Here is a 21,856-nt window from a genome sequence, read left to right on the forward strand (position 1 = left end):
CCATGGAACTCTCCAGGCCAGAATACTGGAGTGGGTAGCCTTTCCCTTCTCCAGGGGATCTTCCCAACCCAGGGATCGAACCCAGGTCTCCTGCATTGCAGGTGGATTTTTTACCAGCTGAGCCACAAGGGAAACCCATAAACTGTAGTAAAACACAATAAATAAAGTGTTTAAATACTTCTGGCTTATCTTTAAAAGGAACACTATTTTAGTTTGCAATTTTTCTGTTTATCTTTCTTCACCTCTTTCACTGATTTGTCCCTGGTGAAGAGCCTGAAGATTTTTAACAGATCCCAGACATGAACTAAGACATTCTCAGAAAGTTGGCTTGAAGTACAAGTCTTTTCTGTCTGAAGAGGGTAATGATTACACTGACAGACGGTATAATGAAAATGCACCAATGCAGTTTATTTTAATTCTAACTTATGAGAATAACTTCTTAAGTGCAACATCAGAAGTCAATTCATCAATACTGAATTTGGAAAGCGCAATCAAGAAAAGAGCCACATTTTTTTATTGGAACTACACAATTTCCATAGTATTGGGTACCACGATTCTAGAACAAAATCAGAAACAAAAATCTGAAATAAGCATGACAAAAGTTCTTAAACTCCAGGAGATCCACATGAACTGCCCCAAACTGGATACAGAAGGTTGTGTAGTGTACGCACAGGTTTTTCTGGGGAAAAGGTCCTGTAACTTGAATCAACTTCTAGAGGTGTCCAAACAGTAAATGGTAGAATTCTAATCTCCTCCATATTTTCAATAACGGAAGCTGTGGACTTTGGGAAGTTCACCTTTGCACATTTAAGAGTGAATTTTCATGAGAAGAGGGTAGAAAAAAGTAACTTGTGAGGACTGGGGAGCAAAAAACTCTGAAGAGTTCTTTACCTCATAAGTTTTAGTAACGTTCTGGTTTAGAGAGGGGAAATGGGGATATCAGTGGTAACATCATAAAGTGGAAGCAAGGAGACACCTACAGGGATTTTTCAAGTCCTTAAAAAAAAACAAACGTTAGTATGAATAAAGCAATAGCAAGAATTAAAAATGCAATTTAGCTCAAGTACAATTTTCCGCTTCTGCATATCAACAACTTTCTTTATTTCTGAATGTCACAAACTTCAATCAGAATACCTTAAAAAATATTATTTTGCATGCACTTAAGAAATCTGACAAAGGACAAGGAGCAAGTTAACTTGCATTATGCTATGGAGTTTGAACTGAACAGCCAATGAACACATATTTAAAATGATTAGGTACAAGTAACCATGAACACTTCACTGCATTAATCAGATGGCATCCTACCTCTATGCACACGTTCATGTAACACTACGAGTAATTACCCTGCAGCAGAGGCAAAATGGAGATGGAATCTCCCTAAAAAGCAAGTTTAAGGGATTAAATAGTGTCGTCATCATCATCATCATCACTACTGAGAACAAAGCTGCTGCCTGTGGACAAGGGCCCTTCTTCCTTAACATTCCCTAAACCGCCCACAGTTCCTCTCTCATCAGAATCTTCAAACAATTTGTCACTGGAATCATCATCAAACAACTTCTCGTTGGAATCATCATCTTCAAACACCTTTTCATCTATGTCTTCATCTTCCTTTACATCTCCATCTTCCTCATCTTCTTTTCCATCCGAATCTTCAAATACCTTTTCATCTGCATCATCTTCTTCGTCCTTTTCATCAGCATCTTCAAGTTCCTTTTCTTCTGCATCTTCTTCGTCTTCTTTCTCATCTGATTCATCATCAAATACCTTTTCATATGCATCTTCCTCTTCTTCCTTTTCATCTGACTCTTCGTCAAACTCTTTCTCAGAGCCTTCTTCATCAAACACTTTTTCAGAGTTGTCATCTTCGAATTCTGATTTTTCAGACTCATTTTCGTCTAACTCTTTTTCCGGAATGTTTTCATTAAATTCCTTGTCAGAGGCATCTTCTTCAAAACCTTTCTCAAGGCCATTTTCTTCTAACTCTTTTTCAGAGCCATCGTCAAACTGCTTTTCTGAGCAGTCTTCAGACTCTTGTTCTGAGTCGTCATCTTCAGAAGCCACCTTTTGGGGGCTGGCCTCCCCCTCAGACTCCTTGCTGGGGCCTTCTTCTTCAGACTCCTTCTCACGGCCGTTCTTGTCAGGATCCGTTTTGAGTTTCTTCTTTTTGGATTCTCTTTCAGGGACAGTCTCTTTTGACTCTTTGTTAGGATTACCCTCTTCACGCTCTTTCTCAGGGCTGCCTTCTCCAGACTCTCTCTCGGGGAAGTCTTCTTCACGCTCTCTTTTGGGACAGCCTTCCTTAGACTCTCTTTCAAGGCAGCTCTCTTCAGATTCTTCTTGGGCACCTTCAGCTTCTTTTTCAGGGCCACTTTCTTTAGCATCTTTTTCAGAAGCAGCTTCTTCAACTTCTCCCCCATCTTCCATTTTTTCAAACTTCTTTTCATCTATAGGTTCTTCAAATGCCATTTCAGTTGCGGCTGCTTGAACATTTGCTTGAGATGTGCCAGGGTGCTCAGAAAAATGCCTAACTCTAGAAGGCCCTGCCCTTTCTGGAGCACGGATGGAATTTGAACGCTGCAGGCCTCTGTTGGCCTCAGGAGCATTGAGGAAAGCCTCCCATCCTCTCAGCCTTTCCTCCCTTTCTCTTGTGGTCTCCTCCACCTGTGTACACATGGAAACTGCTGTTAAGAGATGTTTTAGGCCAAAAGAAGTAACAACCGTCTTGGAACATTTGTACTCTGATTTTATAAGGTATCACTTTTGGGAAATGAAAGCAATTCCCCATCTTCACTTTCCAAACTTTACAGCTTAATTTACTAGCGCTGACCATAAGATCGTTTAAATAAATGCCCAGTGCCACAGCACTGCAGAAATGTCTCATCAATTAAAAAGTTAATCATTGAACTGTCTGTACTTTATAAGACAGAAAAGAAGAGAAACACTTTAGCTTAATGCCTTCTTTCCCATTGCTGTTCTGAGCAAGCTCAACACTTCAGACTTATAAACTGAAAGAATGAAACATTTTTCTTTCTATACTCTCAATGTAAAGGATTATTTAAAAGTACGGTTACATTAAACAGATTACACATAACTGAAAACTTACATGAAAAACTGCTAGATCAGTATCTGTTGGAATGAAATAATTCACGTGCCTTAGACAGTTGCAGAACTCACCTGATAATCCGTAGTTCCATCCCACGCTTGGGCAGTGATTTGACGCCCACCAAACCACCTTCCATTGAGGGTTTGAATACAATAATCAGCTTCCTCTGGATCCCTAAAGGACACAGAGGCCACACCATCGGGGTGTCTCTAAAAAATACAAGGAAGATAAAAGAAGGAATGAATGAGAAAACTGAAAGAGAAATATACACATGTGGCAAGGTAGGGCAGTAGTATTCTTTCTGATCATTTAAGCTAAAGATTTTATGTATGAAGTCTTTCTTTCCATTTACTCCAGCCAGTGACACGCAGCTAGCTACTTCTTTAGCCTAATTTTATCAAGCAAAAACCAAGCATGATATACTTGGAAATGTTCCTGCTCATAACAGTGTCAAAGGAGAAGCAGAATAGCATGGTTGTTAAGAATGTGGACTCTGAAGCTGAACAGCCTTGGGATTAAATCCTGGCTCTGCCATTTACCAGCTAAATGACCTTGGGCAAGGTGCTCAATCTCTAAACTCCCTCATCTGTAAAATGGGTAAATAAATAAAAATAGGTAAAATAGCATGTACCTATCTCAGAGGATTGGGAGGATTAAATGAGAGAATATATAAAGTAATTGTAGTTTGCAATCAATAAATGTTGACTCTTTTATACTTTCACCTGGCCATACACTCACTCAAGAGTGATGATAAAGGAAAATAACCAAGGCATAAGCAAGTCTATCGAAGTCTTGGCTTGTAATCCATGTTCATCTAATTACGCTAATACTGCTAACAGACCACCACCACTAGAGAGCAGACCTACTACATAAAAACATTAATATGAAAAACTTGGAGGCATACTGACACTTGGTAATAACTTACTAAAATGGAAAAAAATTGCTTTAGGAATCATTTGTTCAAGCCACGAACTTACATCAAAGAGAAGGAGCTTCCTAATTTGTCCAAACTTTGAACACTCTACTCGAAGGTCTTCTCTGATTTCATTCAACACCAGTGGATCATCCTACAAAAACACACTCAGTTAAAAGGGGTTTTCCCCTTTATAAATCCTGAGAATGAAATTTATTGCTTTGACAAACCAACAAACAAAAGTTTTGCTTAAGGTTATTAGCTATGTTTACCTGCAGTCTACAAAATTAAAAAGAGTCAAAGTCTAAAGAAGTTAAGACTATCACATCTGCTGCTATTACTACTGGTCTGCCTGGCTTTAAGATGGGGGAATGGACAAGTATGGTAGGCAGCAATGGGAACGTGCAGTGGCAAAGGAGAGGGAAGGAACATGTCAGTGAAAATCCCAAATAATAGCAGCTGTAGCAGGTGAAGTCCTGTGGCACATATTAAGTCAGAGACTAATAATTCTTATGTTCTGCATCAGCATCACAATGACTGTGAAGATGAAAAACCTTTGCTTTGTGCTTTGCATAGATTCCTATTTACCAAAATGTTGCAAGGGGGAGACATACATCCTTTTCATTGACTGAAGTGAAGTGAGAGTTGCTCAGTCGTGTCCAATTCTTTGCGACCCCATGGACTATACAGTCCATGGGAATCTCCAGGCCAGAATACTGGAGAGGGTAGCCTTTCCCTTCTCCAGGGGATCTTCCCAACCCAGGGATTGAACTGGGATCTCCTGCATTGCAGGCAGATTCTTTACCAACTGAGCTATGAGGGAAGCCCTTCATTGACTGAGTGTCCTACAATTATTCTTTGTGCTTCTGAGATTCTATTTTAACTCATAGGGTAAAACTCTCTTATAAGGATTCCTGTCATCTTGCCTCCTATGCTATGCTATGCTAAGTCACTTCAGTCGTGTCCGACTCTGTGCGACCCCACAGATGGCAGCCCACAAGGCTCCCCCGTCTCCGGGATTCTCCAGGCAAGAACACTGGAGTGGGCTGCCATTTCCTCCTCCAATGCATGAAAGTGAAAAGTGAAAGTGAAGTCGCTCAGTCGTGTCCGACTCTTAGCGACCCCATGGACTGCAGCCTAACAGGCTCCTCCATCCATGGGATTTTCCAAGCAAGAGTACTGGAGTGGGGTGCAATTGCCTTCTCCAATCTTGCCTCCTACCACACTGCAACTGAAACACACAAATAAGGAGCTGCTGTTAACCACACAATAAAAACACGCATTTAACTACTGCTTTCTTGCAACTATGAGTCTATTAAGAATACTCAAACACTGCTGCTTCTAGTGGTCTTGAGTCTCCCTCTCCCAACAACAAAAGGATTTAAGATTTCTTGTGGGAATTAAATTTTCTTCAAGTTCCAAAGCATGAAAAAGGTTCATAAAAAGTTATATTATCAACTTGAATTTCAACTACATAAAAACATATACAAGGGTATCCTATCTACTAATTTCTATTGAAGCAGACCTAAACACTTTTTAGGAAACATTTGAATCCTCACCAACTAAAGAGAACAGCAAAAAATGACAAGTAGCTTCTCCTTCCTAAAGTTTGTCAAAAGGCAAAAATAAACAACTGGTAGGCAGTTACTGAAGTCAAATTTAAAATTAAAACTGTAAGAATCCTATAAATCTGAGGCTTCTAAAACTATAGCTGGCAGGACTCTGGATTTCTCCCACTTATAAAATCTAACTTTGGAGAATATACCAATTTGTTTTATATAAAATTCTCAAACCTGAGAGGAATGGGGAATGGAGCATAAACTCTATACTCATTTGGTAAAGCCATGGAGTGGCTTCTAGGGATGTGTGTGTGGCGGGTAGCTCCTACCAGATTGGGTGCTTTCTGCAAGCAGGAATCTCCCTTGACTGAATTTCAAATACCTCACAAAACACAGCACAGTCTTTTCACACAATGAACAGTCGATAAAAACTTTTTCAGTTTGATAAACTGTTCCTAATAACTCTATTTTCTTTACCAAAGGAAATCAGGATTATATTAAAAACAAAAACTGTTTCAAAGTATTTGACGAATTTAAGCATGATTCCACAGTTCTACTGTGGAAGGGAGGGGTGCATTACTGTCTTTTATTTCTTTTTTAAAAACTTTTTTATTGTTATTTGTGGCTGTGTCAGGTCTTCGTTGCAGCATGCAGGCTTAGTTGCCTGGTGGCATGTGGGATTTCAGTTCCCCAACCAGGGACTGAACCAGTGTCCCTTGCATTGGAAGGCGACTGTCAACCACTGAAACGCCAGCCAAGTCCCTGTCTTTATTTCTTCATCGAAGCCTCAGTGCCCTTCCCCAAAGAACATCAAATTTCAGCCAAAGACTTCCCAGACTTCTGTTTTCATTTTTACCAGCTTGAAAAACAAATGTGTCTCTACAGCTATAGTATCATGAGACTTAAAGATAATAACCCCTTCCCCTGGTTAAGTGTCTTTAACTTAGCTAAGCATGAAAATTTTCCAAAGACAGCTCTTTGCAAGCAACAGACCTGAGACTAAACTTAGACTGTTAAGCTGAAACATTCCGCATTCGACACTCATAATTTTTTTCCAGGGTGGTGCTTTGTTTTCCCAGGAATAAACCGTATTTCTCATCCCTTTCCAATCTAAACCCATTCAAGACAGTAGCCAATAACCCCATGTGGCTACTGAGCCCTTGAAACATGGCTTGTCCAAATTGATGTGGGCTGCAGGTGTGAGGTAAATACCAGATTTTGAAAATTTAGTACCAAAGGAGGGGGGGGAATGAAACATAGCTTATTAACATTTTTATGGTATATGCTACAATTATAATTCTTGGATATACTGGGTTAAATAAAATTCATTATTAAAATTTACTTCCCCCGTTTCATGTTGTATTTATACTGTGGCTGCTAGAAAAATGTAAGTTACACATGTGGCTCAGATTAGACCTCCATTGAACAGCCCTGGTATACACAATGAGAAACCCACCTCTGCATCTGAGTTTTGGTTTTCCATCTCTTAGTACTCAAATTTGCCAGGCATGATTTTTTAAAATAAGGCTTTGAATTAAACACTGAAAACCCCCTAAAATTACATTTAAAATACTAGCCTTCACTGTTCTCCCTGATACCAAAAAGTATTTCTAGGTATTTTGCTTCTAACTCTAATCAACTGTTTGGAATAAAGACATACAGGCATACCTTGGAGATACTGCAGGTTCAGTTCCAGACCAGCACAATAAAGCAAATATTGCAATAAGGCAAGTCACACGAACTTTTTTGGTTTTCCAGTTATGTTACACTATACTGTAGTCTATTAAGTGTACAAAAGCATATCTAAAAAGGATATGCCTTAATTAAAAAAATACTGCTAAAAAATGCTAACCATCACCTGAACCTCCAGCAAGTTATCATAGTAACAAAGTTTACTGATCACAAATCACCATAACAAATATAGTAATAATGAAAAAGTATGAACTACTGTGACAAATACCAAAATGTGACAGAGAGAACGAGAGTGAGCAAATGCTACTGGAAAGATGGTGCTAACAGGCTTGCTCCACACAGGGTTGCCACAAAAACTTCGTTGTTTTTTTTTTTAAAAAAAAAGGTTCAACCCCTGGTCAGAGATCTAAGATCCCACAAGCTACATGGTATGGCCAAAAAGGAAAAATAATAATAATAAAATAAATAAACTGAAATAATTACATGTGGCTATAGTCTACCATTCTGGACAATCTACTAAAGTGGACAGACCTATACTGATACACTTTTACATTCAGGCCTACAAAACACTGAGCAAAAAAACAAAAACTGCTGACAGGCTCTCATCAAGCTCGGTAGACCACACAAGCCCAGGTAGATGGGCAAACAAAGACAGCACCAAGGGTTTCTCTGCCCAAGAACTCTGAACCCCATCACTGCCTCCCCAGCCTCTGTGGCACAGCTGTCTGAAAACTTTCCCTCATTTGCAAAGATGCTAAAGAGAAAATATTGTATTCATTGAGTGAATGAAAACACTCTGCCTTGTGAGTAAAAGGGGTTTCATTCATTCTTTCACGTTTTCAGATAAATATTGAGGGCCTTCTGTGTGCTAAGCACTGGGAATATAACAGCAAAGCAGGTAGACAGAGCCCTGACTCTCACGGAGCTCATATTCTAACAGATAAGATCCAATAATTTCAGATAATAAATGCTATGAATAAAATAAAACCGGCTAATATAAAGGCTCTATAATTCCAAAGTTTATACTAAACCAATAAAGATTTTCTTTTTTAAACAATCAAGAACTTACAAGCATAAAATTTCTATCCTTTAAAACATCCACTGGAGGGAATTTGTAGGAGTCAAGGAAGAATAAATGTGGCTTTTGGGAGGAAAGATTATTTGTTAAGCTAGGAAAAATTAAGTCTGCCCAGGGTGATAGCTAGACTTAAGTGTCTCAATGAGCAAGGCAGGAGGCAGAAAACAGGTTAAAGGTAATTACTCAACAGACTTCAACTTGCAAAGAGCCTGGATACTTAATAAATTAAATATACATTTATGTTCATGTTCAAGTGTTAGAAGTATAGAATGTTGTGAATCTAAGGTCTCCAGTCACAGAAATTAAAAGGTCACCTAACTAAAAAAAAAAACAATTATCTGCCAAGGAAATAAAATGTAGATGAATCACAGAGAATTCTGGAGTTGTACCAAGTAGACTAGATACCATGATCCATCTATACATGCCTTTCAAAGCCCCAGCTGGGAGGGACAGCATTTTCAAAAAGCATTTAGTGTGCATGTGAACATGTGTGGGGTTTTTTTGGCCATCCTTGCAGCTTGAGGGATCTTAGTTCCCTGACCAGGGACTGAACTTGGGGCCCCCAGCAGTGGAAGCTCAGAGTCTTAACCATTGGACCGCCAGGAAAGTCCCTATGTGCATAAAAAAAAAACAACATAGTTCATTATCACTGCAAGTCTAAACTGGCTCTGTCGTATTTCAAGATTCTTCAGGATTCGAGTCAGAAGAGACACCACACTGTACTAATAGACCACATGTATCTTCTCGATTACCTCAAAAGATACAGGCTCCATAGATGCACAGTAAACCCTATCACCTCACTATTTGCAGAGATGGATTTCACAGACCATTCTGGAGCTCTCTTAAAGGGGCTAAAATGATATTGCCAGTCTGACTCTGTTTCAGTGCACAGAAGGAACAAGAGTGGGCTTTGGTAGGAACAAGAACATATGCAAACTGTCTGGAATTTTACATTACGAACACTGTTTTCTTATGTGTAACTTGTTATCACTAATTTCAGAATCCAGGCAGAGAATAAAGAATTGTTCTTCCATGAATGATCCCATAAGTCTAGGCCAAAACACACAGATAAGAACAAGATGCAGAATGTAACACAAGGTATCCTGATGGCAACTAATATTCCTTAAACCTCTCTAGTAGCTCTTCTTCCTTTATTCACTTTTATTTGCTGTCCATGGACATTAAGTATTACAAAGTCCTCCTAATAGCCATTAAAGGGTTTTGTGAAAATTAGATTCTGAAAAACAACCTCCACTACTCAAATGTCAGGGACTGTATTTCACTTGGAGAAGGAAATGGCAACCCACTCCAGTACTCTTGCCTGGAGAATTCCGTGGACAGAGGAGCCTGGTGGGCTGCTGTCCATGGGGTCGCACAGAGTTGAACACAACTGAAGCAACTTAGCATGCATGCATGCATTGGGGAAGGAAATGGCAACCCACTCCAGTGTTCTTGCCTGGAGAATACCAGACAGAGGAGCCTGTGGGCTGCCGTCTATGGGGTCGCACAGAGTCAGACACGACTGAAGTGACTAGCAGCAGCAGCAGCACTAGTTCACTAACCTAAGGTTTTTTAAGGATCAAACTTTTAGCACCAAAGTGAGGTTTTCATTTCCAACTGTGAAACTGATCTTCCCCACCAAAGTAAGCCTGTATTGTTGAACTGTACTTAACATCCACAAGTGACTCACAGAAATCTTTTCAAGACTGTACTTTTAATACAGCAGCTGCCATTTGGGGCCACAGTATGGGTATTAGCCTGGTTTACTTGGGATATGACTAAAAGAACACTGGGCTAAACCTGGGAAAATCTGAAACCTTCAATTGATTCTTGGTTCCATTTTCCAACCATGACAACTCATGAACATGCAGGATATGACATGAGAAAGATGCACTGAGGCAAGCTTTGGGTTCTCTTGAAAGAAAGAATATCTGTGTTTCTAACCCTAAGAATACTTCCTCCTACCTCAAAATCCATTGGATGAAACATGTTTTTGATGATGACAACTCGCTCATGGCGCATTCGGGATGGGCCAGCCCGTCTCTCAGGTCTCCAATCCAACTGCCTAATGCGAGAAAGTAGGAACAGGAAGTTGTGAATTTCATTTCAGACTTGTTGCAGAGAGAAAAAAACAAGCTATAAATATAATCCTTTACTGAATGCTTAATAATGATAATTATTTGATTTCAAAACAACAATGTGTATTTTAGTCACAGTTACTGCACAGCTTTCTGAAATAAAAACAATCAGCAGTGAAAGATGGACCCAGTGTCTGAAATGCCCAGAGGAAGTATATTTTTCAGAACTGCTGTCTGGTTACAAACATTCCAATGAGACTCCTGGAAAATTGGTAATTATTTAGTATCTATGACTACCTAGGAAGAGACACTTCGAGGCCAAGGAAATGTTCAAATTGTATTAGTTTCTAGGTATTTTATAATTACAAAGAACAAACAACTGCACTGAAATATGTAAAACTACTCTGTTACAATCTTAAATCTTACTGGTTTGTCTATAAAATGCTTAGGTATCTACTTTATTCCTATAAAAACTATTGGCATCAAAACTAAATGCTTTTATAACCATTTTACCATTAGTTTAAGCATAGTGTTAGAAGCTTTATTAGAATTCAACCTGATGTAAGTGCTCATCATTTTGGCCCATTTCTTAAAAACAGCATATTTCAAAAAAACATTAAATAAATTAATAGAAACTTGATGACATGTATATATTATATACAACCACATAGTACATGAAAAATGATAAAGCTTATAATTTCTAACTCCTACTAACTAGTATGAATGTAAAAATTTAGCTCCTGGTACGCTGATTCCATCCACATTAAAAATGAACTAATGGCTCTCATATATAAACCTAAACCATCCTATCTAATTTGATAGTCAACATTTTCTGTAGAGATAGCTTTAGTTTATTTAAGTTCCTATTGTATTAAAAATGAACACGCCAGAAAATGAAAAACACCATCACTGCCAAACATCCTATTACACAGATTATTGAAGGTTTCTGAGGATCTAATAAAAGTTTAAAAAATTTTTGTTTTTTATTGGCATATAGTTGATTTTAATGTGTTATTTTCAGGTGTATAGTAAATGAAATTCTTTAAAAATAATCTGTAGGCATATTTGATGGAACAAAACTATGCAATTATTACCAAAAACATACTCTAGAATATTTATACAAAATCTTTCAAAACAGAAAAAAAAAAACAAACAAAACACCAACTTTTGTTGCATAGACAGCTTTTTCTTGTAGTCTTTGCACTTCTTCTTCTTCTTTGAGGCGTCATATTCTCCCTTCAACTGAAATTTTGCCACCTCCACATGTAATTTGTAGCCTCTAATTTCATCTTCATCCAAAAGTTTTAATGCCAGATCCACAGATTCTCTCTTTGTAAAGCGAAAACAAGTTACAATCAATAAGTTACACACTGAAACGAAACTTTAGGAGTGTTTTAGATGAACGATGACTATACATAAAATAAAAATTTAAATGTAACTACCTACACGGGAATAAAGAACTCCAGAACGCCTATCAGGAAACTTGTATTTAAGTCACAACTGTCCCCAACCGGTTATATGAAGCTAGGCAAGTTATTCAAGCTCCCTGAGCCCCAATTTCTTCATCTATAAAATGGGAATGGAAATGCGTTCTTTGCAGAGTTCTTGACAAAATTAAAGTTATACCGTTACTGGAATAGCAGTTTTGCCTTTGGGAGTCTCGATTTCTCATCTGTACAAAGAGGCAAATGGACTTGCGTGATTTCTAAGGTGCGTTCCAGTTTTAAAATTCGAGAAGTTTCCTACTTAAAAGACTAGACGACTCAAGAAACTGGGAATAGTTTGGTCAGCCTTTTAATTTTTTTTGTTCATCAATTAAAATGTAGGTCTGTGATATACTAGGAAGATGATTATCTGACAGCTTGAACATTACACACATGTGTGGATTCTGGGTCCGATACAAAGGGGGCAGTTGTCAGCTCTGCACTGATTCAAAGATCTAAGGAAAACTCAAAAGGACAACTGAATTCAGCCACACAATCAAATATGGATCCTGGAACAATTAACTATGTTATTCTGGAACTCAATTCACTGGTTTGGTAATCTTGTAATTTAATGGGTCGTAAATTTTATAAAGTTTATCAAAACCCTACCTCTCTCTTTAAAAATTTTAAAACCCAATGAAACCCCCTAAGAGACTCTTCACAGATTTTTAGTAAACCCTGAAGAACTTATTAAGTGTTCAAGCCCCTTACCTTTGAAAATTACATAAATATCTTCCTATAATGGTCATAGTCTTGTATGATCCCCATTATGTTCAAGAACGAGGTCAAAAACCTATCTTTTCCCAAAGCTGTGGGCTTACTCTTAGTCCCCTCTGATTTCACTGAAATGCTGTATACTCGCAACCCACTCGTGACACTGGTACTGTTGTTTTAACACTTTGATTTCACTTTGTAATTATTTTCAGGTTCCATGACATATGTAATATGCCATCATTGTGCCCATTTCTTCTGTACCCTGCAATAATGCATAGTAACACATGCTCCTAATGTGATAGGTGTTCCAAAAATAATGGCTTCCTTGACACTGAGCTTTCCCCTGTGCAATTTATGGTAGCATGAATACATAAAGTTCTGCAAATGTCTGTTAATACCACTCTCTCTTCTCTCTCATTCAAAATATATTTCAAAGCACTAAGCCTAAGTTATCACTTCCTTTATGGTTTAATTCAGGGGTCAGAAAACTTCTTTTGTAAAGGGCTGGTGAGTAAATATTTTAGGCTATGTGGGCCATGTGGTCTGTGTTGCAACTACTCAACTTTGCTGTTGCACTGTGAAAAGAGGTACAGACAAATGCACAAACGAAACAATGTGGGAATATTACAATAAAACTTCATTCACAAAGACAGGCAGTGGGCAAAAGTTTGCTAAACCCTGGTCTAACTCATTCCAATGGGGGAATAAAATGTTACAGACTTTGTTTTCTTTGTGGCTTTTTGAATGTGTTCTGCATTGATTACATTCACACACTCCTACTGTTTTTCCTGTGGTCATGTATGGATGTGAGAGTTGGACTGTGAAGAAGAATTGATGCTTTTGAACTGTGGTGTTGGAGAAGACTCTTAAGAGTCCCTTGGACTGCAAGGAGATCCAGCCAGTCCATTCTAAAGGAGATCAGCCCTGGGATTTCTTTGGAAGGAATGATGCTAAAGCTGAAACTCCAGTACTTTGGCCACCTCATGCGAGGAGTTGATTCATTGGAAAAGACTCTGATGCTGGGAGGGATTGGGGGCAAGAGGAGAAGGGGACGACAGAGGATGAGATGGCTGGATGGCATCACTGACTCGATGGACATGAGTCTGAGTGAACTCCGGGAGTTGGTGATGGACAGAGAGGCCTGGAGTGCTGCGATTCATGGGGTCGCAAAGAGTCGGACACGACTGAGCAACTGATCTGATCTGAAAGAGATCTTTGCAGTAAAATTAAGACAAAAGAAGCACCTCTGTCCTATGACCAACATAATACCTTGACTTGGTAACATAGTTTCTTACAAGAGGAAGTGAATAACTTTACAACATAGTTTTTTACAAGAGCAAGTAAGTAACTTTATCAGTGAGATGCACACAGGCACAATCAGAAACAACAGTTTTCTTCCCATCCTGTTTTGAATAGCCCTCACCCTTGGTTACCAACTATAAAAAATTATAGCCCTGGTTCCTGAGCTGAAAATGGAGATAGAAGAAACTTACATGACCACATAACTAACCTTCAAATAACAGCAAAGTCCATCTCCTTTAAGATTTCCTTGATTATCTTTATAAAGCTTGACCTTAAATTCTTCTGTTTGAGGATCTCTCATAATAATGCCAAACTTCGACATAAGCTGTATAAATTCATCCACTGTAATGTCTGGAGGCAAACCTGTGATGTTAAGGGAAAAAAAATTATAAAGGCATCTATAACAAATGTGAGGGTTACCTAAGTTTCTACTAATTCAAAATCTGTAACTTGGATGACTGATGAGTGCACCAAAATTTTGGTTTTCTAAAAGTGTGTAAAAATCTCACATCTATAGACTTGAAGAAATTTCATGCTTTAATGTATTCAAATATACATTAAAATCATGCTTTGATTAGGCCTTGTATCAATGACTCTGAAGGGGCAAACTGCTGAGTTATTACCTAAAACTGTCAGAAAGGATGGCATGCAAAGTTATATACACGTACTTTTTCTTAAGTTTTATATAAAAACATATTCCTCACTAATGTACATGGCTCAACAAATAAATGACACAATGGTAAAAAATAGAATTCAGAGAAATGGAAATCTAAAAATAACTTTGTGGAAAACCTCAAAATCAAATATTTTTTTATTCTAAATGTGGTTAAAAGGCATACATACCAGACACATAAACATTTGTATTTCTGCCTTCTTCAACATGAAACCATCCTAAAAATAAAAATCGAGTAAAAAATCAAGTAAAAACACATGCAAGAAAAGGTAAGAGTCCCATTATGAAATCCTGACAGTGCGGCAGTTTCTCAAAACTTCCAGAAACTTTTTCTTACCCTTAGAATAAGACAGACTAAATCAAATCACTGGCTAGTTTTCAAAGTATTTGGATCTTTGGACAAGTAATTCACTTCAGAGCCCTGTCTGAAAAAAGATGGCTAGCTTATCTTGCTTCTTTATGAATCTGATACTACCTTAAAAAAAAACCTTACCCTTGCTCTGACTTTAAGCCTTGGCATAGGTTGCTTCTGACTCCAATCTACTGTGTCACCAGAAGCAAAACTGACTTCTTTAATTGGAAGTACCAAAAAAAAAACAAAACCCAAACCAACCATTTAAACAGAACTTTAAATAATCTCCTAATAAGAATTCTGTTTTGCAAAGGAAGAAACTGAGAACTGAACTGAATTGAAACAATCTGCTTGACGCCTACACGTTAGTGGGAGAGCCAACACATGAACCCGAATAATAATAATAATTAAAAATACGCATCTTATGATTCTGTCAAAGTTCTAATTCTTCAAAAAGTAAATACATATACACATACTCATACTTTTAACTTTTATACTCATGTTTTGCAAGCTAAATCTACTTGCCTGATTCAGCCTTTCTCTTTTCTCCCTTCTTTTTCAGATCACTGGGTTCAGGGGGTTGTCTTTGCGGAGGTTCTTCTGCAGCCCTAGCGCTGACATCTTGGACACTTGCAGTAGAACTAGATGCACCATCATCAGAAAAGCCATAATTGGCCTGATATGTAGCAATGAAATCTTCAGTGATCTAAATAAGAAGTTTAGTGCACACACACAGAAATCAAAAAATGATTTCCTACTGTGAAAAGTTTACACTGTGTTAAATAACAGTATATTCAGTTATACAGTGTCACATTTGAGTGTTTCTGTGGATAACAGTAATTAAAGCATATATGAAGAATAGTCACCTACATAGAAAACTGTGCAAAAGAGAATAAAAAAATTAAGACATGGGAACTTGGATTATCAACACAAAAGTCTGAGATACTATTAAAGGCATTTTAAGTGATGTTGCACCTTTCCGAGTTGTTTCATTTGTAAATTACTATCTCCGTAGTCTACTTGACTAAGACTACAGATATACATAGCAAAGGAAGTACCAGATAACAATAAACAGAATAAAAACCAACAGTCAACTAATAATCTAACAACAGAATCAAATTTTCTTTTACTATACAGATGAACCTAAGTATACGTACTCAAATCACATTATCATTTAATGTCAAAACAAATCAAGAACAAATCCAACTCACATCTATTCTCCTGGCTCTTAGAGAAAAAAACACAATTGCACATGAAATAAACGTAGTTATATCTTCATACCAGTCAATGTGAGGCACACATAGGAATGAGGAAAATTTAAAACTTGGAAGTTTGAAGTGGTATGGGTTCCATAACATAAAAAGATAGAGCCAAAATTTACTATCTTATCTGATGACTGCTGAAGTACTCAGAAGGCTGAAGAAACCAAATCTGCACTCTAGCTGGCACCACCAGTACCCAAGTGAAATGTGAAGTTTAACAATTCAGAGAGATTGGAACATACACACAAATAAAAAATGGGAAAGAAAATAGTTTAAATAAATAATTTAAAAATAACACTCAAATTACACAATGCAGACATGGTTTGCATCACTGGCTTGCAAATCTATCAGTGTGCGCTAAGTATCCTTGTTTTCCACCTGTACCACGAGACTTTGATTAACAGGGTACTCTGACCAAAAAGTTTACAGAACCAAGTTTAACATCAGTCATTTTACTTCCCAGCTGAAACAGAATGCTTAAAAATTTACAAGTACTCTAAATAAATACGCACGGATCTTTTCCATCCAAGTTCTGTGCTCCTCCTGTCATATTCCTGTAGTGATATGGTTCAAATATACCTGTCTAGGACCAACTTTAGTAGGAAAGAAAAAAAAGACGCAACGTTCAATCAGTAAAAATTTACCAATTTATCAATCTTTTTCAACTCAAGAAGTTGCATTTTGCACCTAGCACATCAGTTAACCATCTGAATTCCTAGGATAAGATTGAGACTACCTGAGATTAACATCGACTGAATTTGCTCTTGATGTTTTTCCTCTTTGCAATAAAAAGCAGTCACTGACATAAACCAAAAGCAACCTCCACAGATAAAATTAATAAGGCATAAAAAGGACTTAAGAATTAAATTACATTGAAGACATCTCCCTAAAGATTTCCGTTCCTTTACACGTCGGTTCTGCCACAGATACAACAAAAAGAAACGTCACTAGCCAGAGGGGCTCTAACCCAGGACCTCAGCAAAGAAAACGTGAAAGGAGCGCCCCGCGAGGCTGGCCAGGTGGGCCCGCTGTGCAGCGGCGCCCGAGCGACTCTTACCTTGGGGAACCAAGCCTTCTTGTCTAGGTCCCACTCGTACGGGGTGTCAGTCGGCTGCTGCCCGAAAGAATCGGTTTCTCCACCGGGATCTTTCTCGGTGTCGTCGTCCTTGGTGTCTCCGTACAATTCTTGCATTCGCAACTGCTCATCAAACTCGTCATTCGCATCCAAGTTGTTGCCGCTCATGTTGCCCACTTAGCCTAGAGCCAAGGTCCGGTCGAGCGAAGAGGCCGAGCTGATGCTGGAGGGGAACAGAGAAAAGGAGGTTGACCACACTCAGCCCGCTCCCCACCGCCCCCCGGCCCGCCTCCCTGCGGCGCCCCAGCAGCCCCCGGGAAGTCAGGGCCACTCGCCGGCCGCACCGCCCCCCGCTCCGCCCGCTGCCCGCCCGCCGCGCGCGCGCGCGCGCGCGTCGCAGGTCCTGGCCTCGCCGCGCCACCGCCCACCTGATTCGCCCCTCCGGGCCTCGCCGCCGCGGCCCGATCCGGGTCGAGGCGGGAGCGCGCACGCGCGCCGCCGCCGCCGACCGGGTCTGAGGCAACTGCGGCTCCCGCGTCAACGTCTGGAAACCACTTGGAAACCGAGGCCCGCTCAGGATGACGAAGTCGCCATTGTTGGCGCGTCGCGTCGTCGCGGGTCGCACCGGCACGCCCCCAGTGGCGTCAATAGGAGCCGACACGGGCCAGCGGCGTGGGGCCCCGGGGGCGGGGCTCCGGGAGCTGCGCTGCTGCCGGGCGGTGATGCACAGCAGGGCTGTCCTGGCGCGGGGGCCGGGGGGAGCGCAGGGCCTGCGGCCTCTTGGAAACGTTGGGCTCCGCGGGGTCCACAGTGGGGCGGTATCCCAAAGGCGTGGGAAGATTCCCACTCGGCCGGCGCCGGAGCAGGCGTCGAGGCGGCCGCCATCTTGGGGGAGTGGACGGGACAGGCGGGACAGGTCGCGCTGCGACAGAAAGATGCGCCTCCTTCTCCCGGAGGCCCCTCCTCCGCGTGGGAAACAAGTCTTTCACTTGTTTCGTGAAGATTTCCCTAGGAGAGCCGGGTTAGCCCGAGCTGGTAGTACAGGGTCTGGTAGTACAGGGTCTGATGTATAGTGCGTGTGTGGTGAGTAAATGAATGAACGAACGAATGGTGAGTGGAAGGAGCAACCTTCTCTCCGAGTCTCTGGTCCGTCCTTTATCTTTCTGGTGCCCTCCTCCGGCTGGAGATGACTCTGGAAAGGAAAGGCAACAGTTGCCTGTCCCTTGTTCTCCATGTTTCAGACTTGCTCAAGTTACAAATCTGAAACTGTAACATCCAGTGTACACACCACCTTTACTGCCCCACTAACGTCTTTTGATTTTTTAGGAAAAAAGTGCATGTGATAGAACTTGCATGCATATTTATAATACAGATAACGTGAGTTTTATTAGGCTCATATACGTTTTGCTAAATATTTCTTTTAGGATCCAGAAATAGTATACAGCTGTTTTCAGCAGTGTGTTATTGGGCTTCCATTTCATTCCTGAATAGGTTCACAGCATAGGTGATAATATACTAAGCAGCCCTGCTGCACGTGAGAGCGCCTGCTGTATCCACAGGCCCTTCTGAGCAGGTGGCCAAAAGTTTATGTTTAGCTCCTGTGTGACCCAGTTGGAGGCCTGTGAGGTAACTTGGTAGGGTAGCCCCGCATTCTAGACTGAGTTTGACTTACTGAGCCAGTAAGCCTCTCCCAGAAAGAGGGATGAGTAGGAAATGTGAGCATGGTCAGAGTAGCCTTCTGTGGCCAAGTTCTGTACGGGTGAGAGGAGAAGCTGAGGCAGTGATAGAGAGCCATTGAGTCACCATTGTAGTGGAGTTGGGAGCTAAATATGCTTGTATCTACGATAGCATTCTGTCTGGCCATTGGGCCCTCCTACTTTTATTTCCTTGTGGATTCCTAGAATTAAACCCCTAGTAACTGAGTTAATCTGGAAGTGTCTCTTTATATCCTGTTCCCACCCCACCCCCGCAAGATTTTTTTGCAAGAAATAGTCCAGGTAACAAGCAAAAGCGGGAAGGGGTGGGTCCTTTGTTATAAAGATAGTGGGTACCTTCTGAAACTCCAGGACTGGAATGTAGATAGGCTATACAAGGGGCTGCTGGACCCAGGAACCCAGAACCCAGTCAGCTGGCTTCTCCCTGACTGTCCTCTTCATCCTTCTCTTGTTCTCTGTGAAGGGTGATCTCAGTATTCCTGGCGTAATAGGCCACCAGCTTCTTGGTGTATAAAAATTCATTAATCTACAAAAGCAGAGACTACCTGGCCAGAGAAGTCACCTAAGCTGGCCTAGGAAGTCTTTCTGGAAAATGACTGAGTTATACCAAACTAGGTATTTTTTTTTTTTTAATGGCCCATTCAGGATAACTCTGTTGGGGAATTTGCCTCTCCCCATTTTCTATAATCCCAAGATTTGATGGATCCTTGACTTAAGATGGTTATAATTGCAGAAATTATTTAAACCCAAATTTGCTATTGTCAGTAGGAATGCCAGTGTTCAATGTTTTGTGGTACTATCAACCTCAGTGACAAAGACTTAATCTAAGTTTGTGACTTTGTTTTCTTGCTTTGTAGCAGGAAAAAAATATGGTCCATTATTCTAAGTCTTGGGTCAGGGCAGACCCTGAGTAAAATTGGAAGTATACAAAATTTATTTTGCATGTGTCCTCCCCCCACCCCACCCTCAATTTGGGAGCCTGTCCAAAAAAAAAAAAAAAAAAAGAAACATTCCATAGTAGCTTTTCTGAACACAATAGTCAGTGTGAAACAAACTGGGGGTTTCCTGTAAGTTTAGCTCTGACAAGGATAATCTGTTGTTTTTTTTTTTTAAAAGACCACCCCCTCCAAAACAAAAAGCGAAGCCCTGCATTTTAATCCCCATTAAATCAATTTCTATCAGATCCCTAAATTACCTAGGGATTACTCAGGATGAAAAAATCAAAGTTCTTCAAGCTCTAGTTTTATCAACTACTAAAAAGCTTGCTTAGCTTTTATTATCTGGTACTTTTGTGAAGTTATTTCTAAAATGTTATTCTTAGGAGAGTAAACGTGTAATTTTTACCCAGAGTAAGGAAAATAGTAAAATATTTTGGAATTTGGGAACTTGAAAATACCCTTTGGAGTTAAAATGCATTCTCAGTGATATTCTGTTAGAAGTACTGTTTTTAGAATATAAAGTTACACAAAGTCATTGAAAACTTTATTTCATATTTATTTTTCTTCCCACTTATTACAACATCCATCTCAAAACAATATTAAGACAATTCTAACACCCCTACTTTAAGTAAGCCAATTTTGCTTAAATGTAAAGTCTGGTGTTAATATTATATCCCCTTTACAAGCCACATCTTTAAGCAAAAATTCACAGTTACACAAGCCATTTAAGGAAAGCTCAAAGCTATCAAAAGCACACCCCAAAGTCAAGTTTTTGAAAATACAGATTTAACTATCGACAGTTGAAGGCTTTAATTTGCCCCAAGAAAATATTTTCTGAAGCCACAGATCTAAAACTGACACATCTATTGATAAGTTTTTTAAATAATATTTATTATAACTTTATAGTGTTAGCAAGTAGGAACAGAGGATAGAAAATCAGAACCTTCAGTCTGATTTCCAAGGGCAGAGATTAATTAGGTCACACTTATTAGAGGACTTAGGCACACATCAGGTTTAAGATAGTCAAGCAGAAAGATGATCTGATAACAACTAAACACCCAGGTGTTAGGGATTTCACGTGGTACTTCTGCATTTTTTAGAGAGAGGGCACTGCTTACCAGAAAGAAATGAATTTTCTCAAAGGATGAATTTCAGACAGTGACAACCTTGCAGACTTTTTGACAGGGATCCTTCTTTGGAGCCCTCAAATGACGCTAAACATGGCCAGTGATTCTGCCTATGAAGGAGACAGGTTCTTCACAATATCTGTGAAAGATAACTGCCCAATTATCAGTCAATGGGAGTTGTAACTCCAGAACTCGCCTAAGTGAGTAAGTGCTGACCTAGTAAGGCAAACACCCAGCCCCAGATCCTTACTTAACACTGACCCCTCAACGCTGTCATTGCCATTGCACAGCTTTAGTTCAATGGCATAGAGATAAATGGAAAAGGGTAGTCAAGAACAAATTGTGTGAAATTTTATTTTTTAGGACTTCATTTTTTTTAAGAAAATTGCAGAAGAGATGTTTTACCTCTCTTTGATCCCCTTTTCATATGCAAAGTATAATCTCTAGATTTACACCACATAATAAACACAAACACAGTTTTATGTAAATCACAAGAGTATATGAGAAATTATAAGCATCAGAGATGTGATGGAAACATATTAGGTTTTTAAGTGCCATGTGTACTTCACTTTACCTCCTATTTGGCCTCTGACATAGACAAATGTGTCACTATCCCTAGTGGGGCTCCATTTTATTTAGAAAGCCCAGTAACGTTAATGCTTGTACATTGAAGAAAACTATGATTTGTCCAATCCTTCCCTCCTAAGATTTCACCACAATTTACAAGCCATTGAAGTCCTGACACCATATACCTACACATAGCTCAGAGTTGAACAGACACTCTGGGAGGA

General features: G+C 39.7%; 1 protein-coding gene across 1 annotated transcript; it reads right to left on the reverse strand.

Annotated features, from left to right (window-relative positions):
• Positions 1 to 384: 384 nt before the first annotated feature.
• HTATSF1 (HIV-1 Tat specific factor 1) lies at positions 385 to 17,889 on the reverse strand. The gene is made up of 10 exons (XM_025277112.2): positions 17,714 to 17,889; positions 17,268 to 17,508; positions 15,474 to 15,654; positions 14,767 to 14,814; positions 14,132 to 14,286; positions 11,589 to 11,752; positions 10,311 to 10,410; positions 4,081 to 4,170; positions 3,175 to 3,312; positions 385 to 2,661 (listed from the first exon to the last, which is right to left on the reverse strand). The coding sequence occupies exons 2-10, from the start codon at positions 17,451 to 17,453 to the stop codon at positions 1,399 to 1,401; spliced, it is 2,325 nt and encodes a 774-aa protein (XP_025132897.1). The 5' UTR covers positions 17,454 to 17,508; positions 17,714 to 17,889; the 3' UTR covers positions 385 to 1,398.
• Between the last annotated feature and the right edge of the window lie 3,967 nt (positions 17,890 to 21,856).

This window comes from Bubalus bubalis, chromosome X, assembly GCF_019923935.1.
Source record: "Bubalus bubalis isolate 160015118507 breed Murrah chromosome X, NDDB_SH_1, whole genome shotgun sequence".
NCBI classification, from domain to species: domain Eukaryota; kingdom Metazoa; phylum Chordata; class Mammalia; order Artiodactyla; family Bovidae; genus Bubalus; species Bubalus bubalis.

What these genes read in the sequence shown, in the direction of transcription:
- HTATSF1 (XM_025277112.2), bottom strand. Translation starts at nt 17,453, where the DNA reads ATGAGCGGCAACAACTTGGATGCGAATGACGAGTTTGATGAGCAGTTG. An exon ending in TACAAATGTTTATGTGTCTG is followed by an intron (nt 14,287 to 14,766) that starts GTATGTATGCCT and finishes TTAACATCACAG; the next exon opens with GTTTGCCTCCAGACATTACA. An exon ending in AAGCTGTCTATGCAACAAAA is followed by an intron (nt 10,411 to 11,588) that starts GTTGGTGTTTTG and finishes TTCTCGCATTAG; the next exon opens with GCAGTTGGATTGGAGACCTG.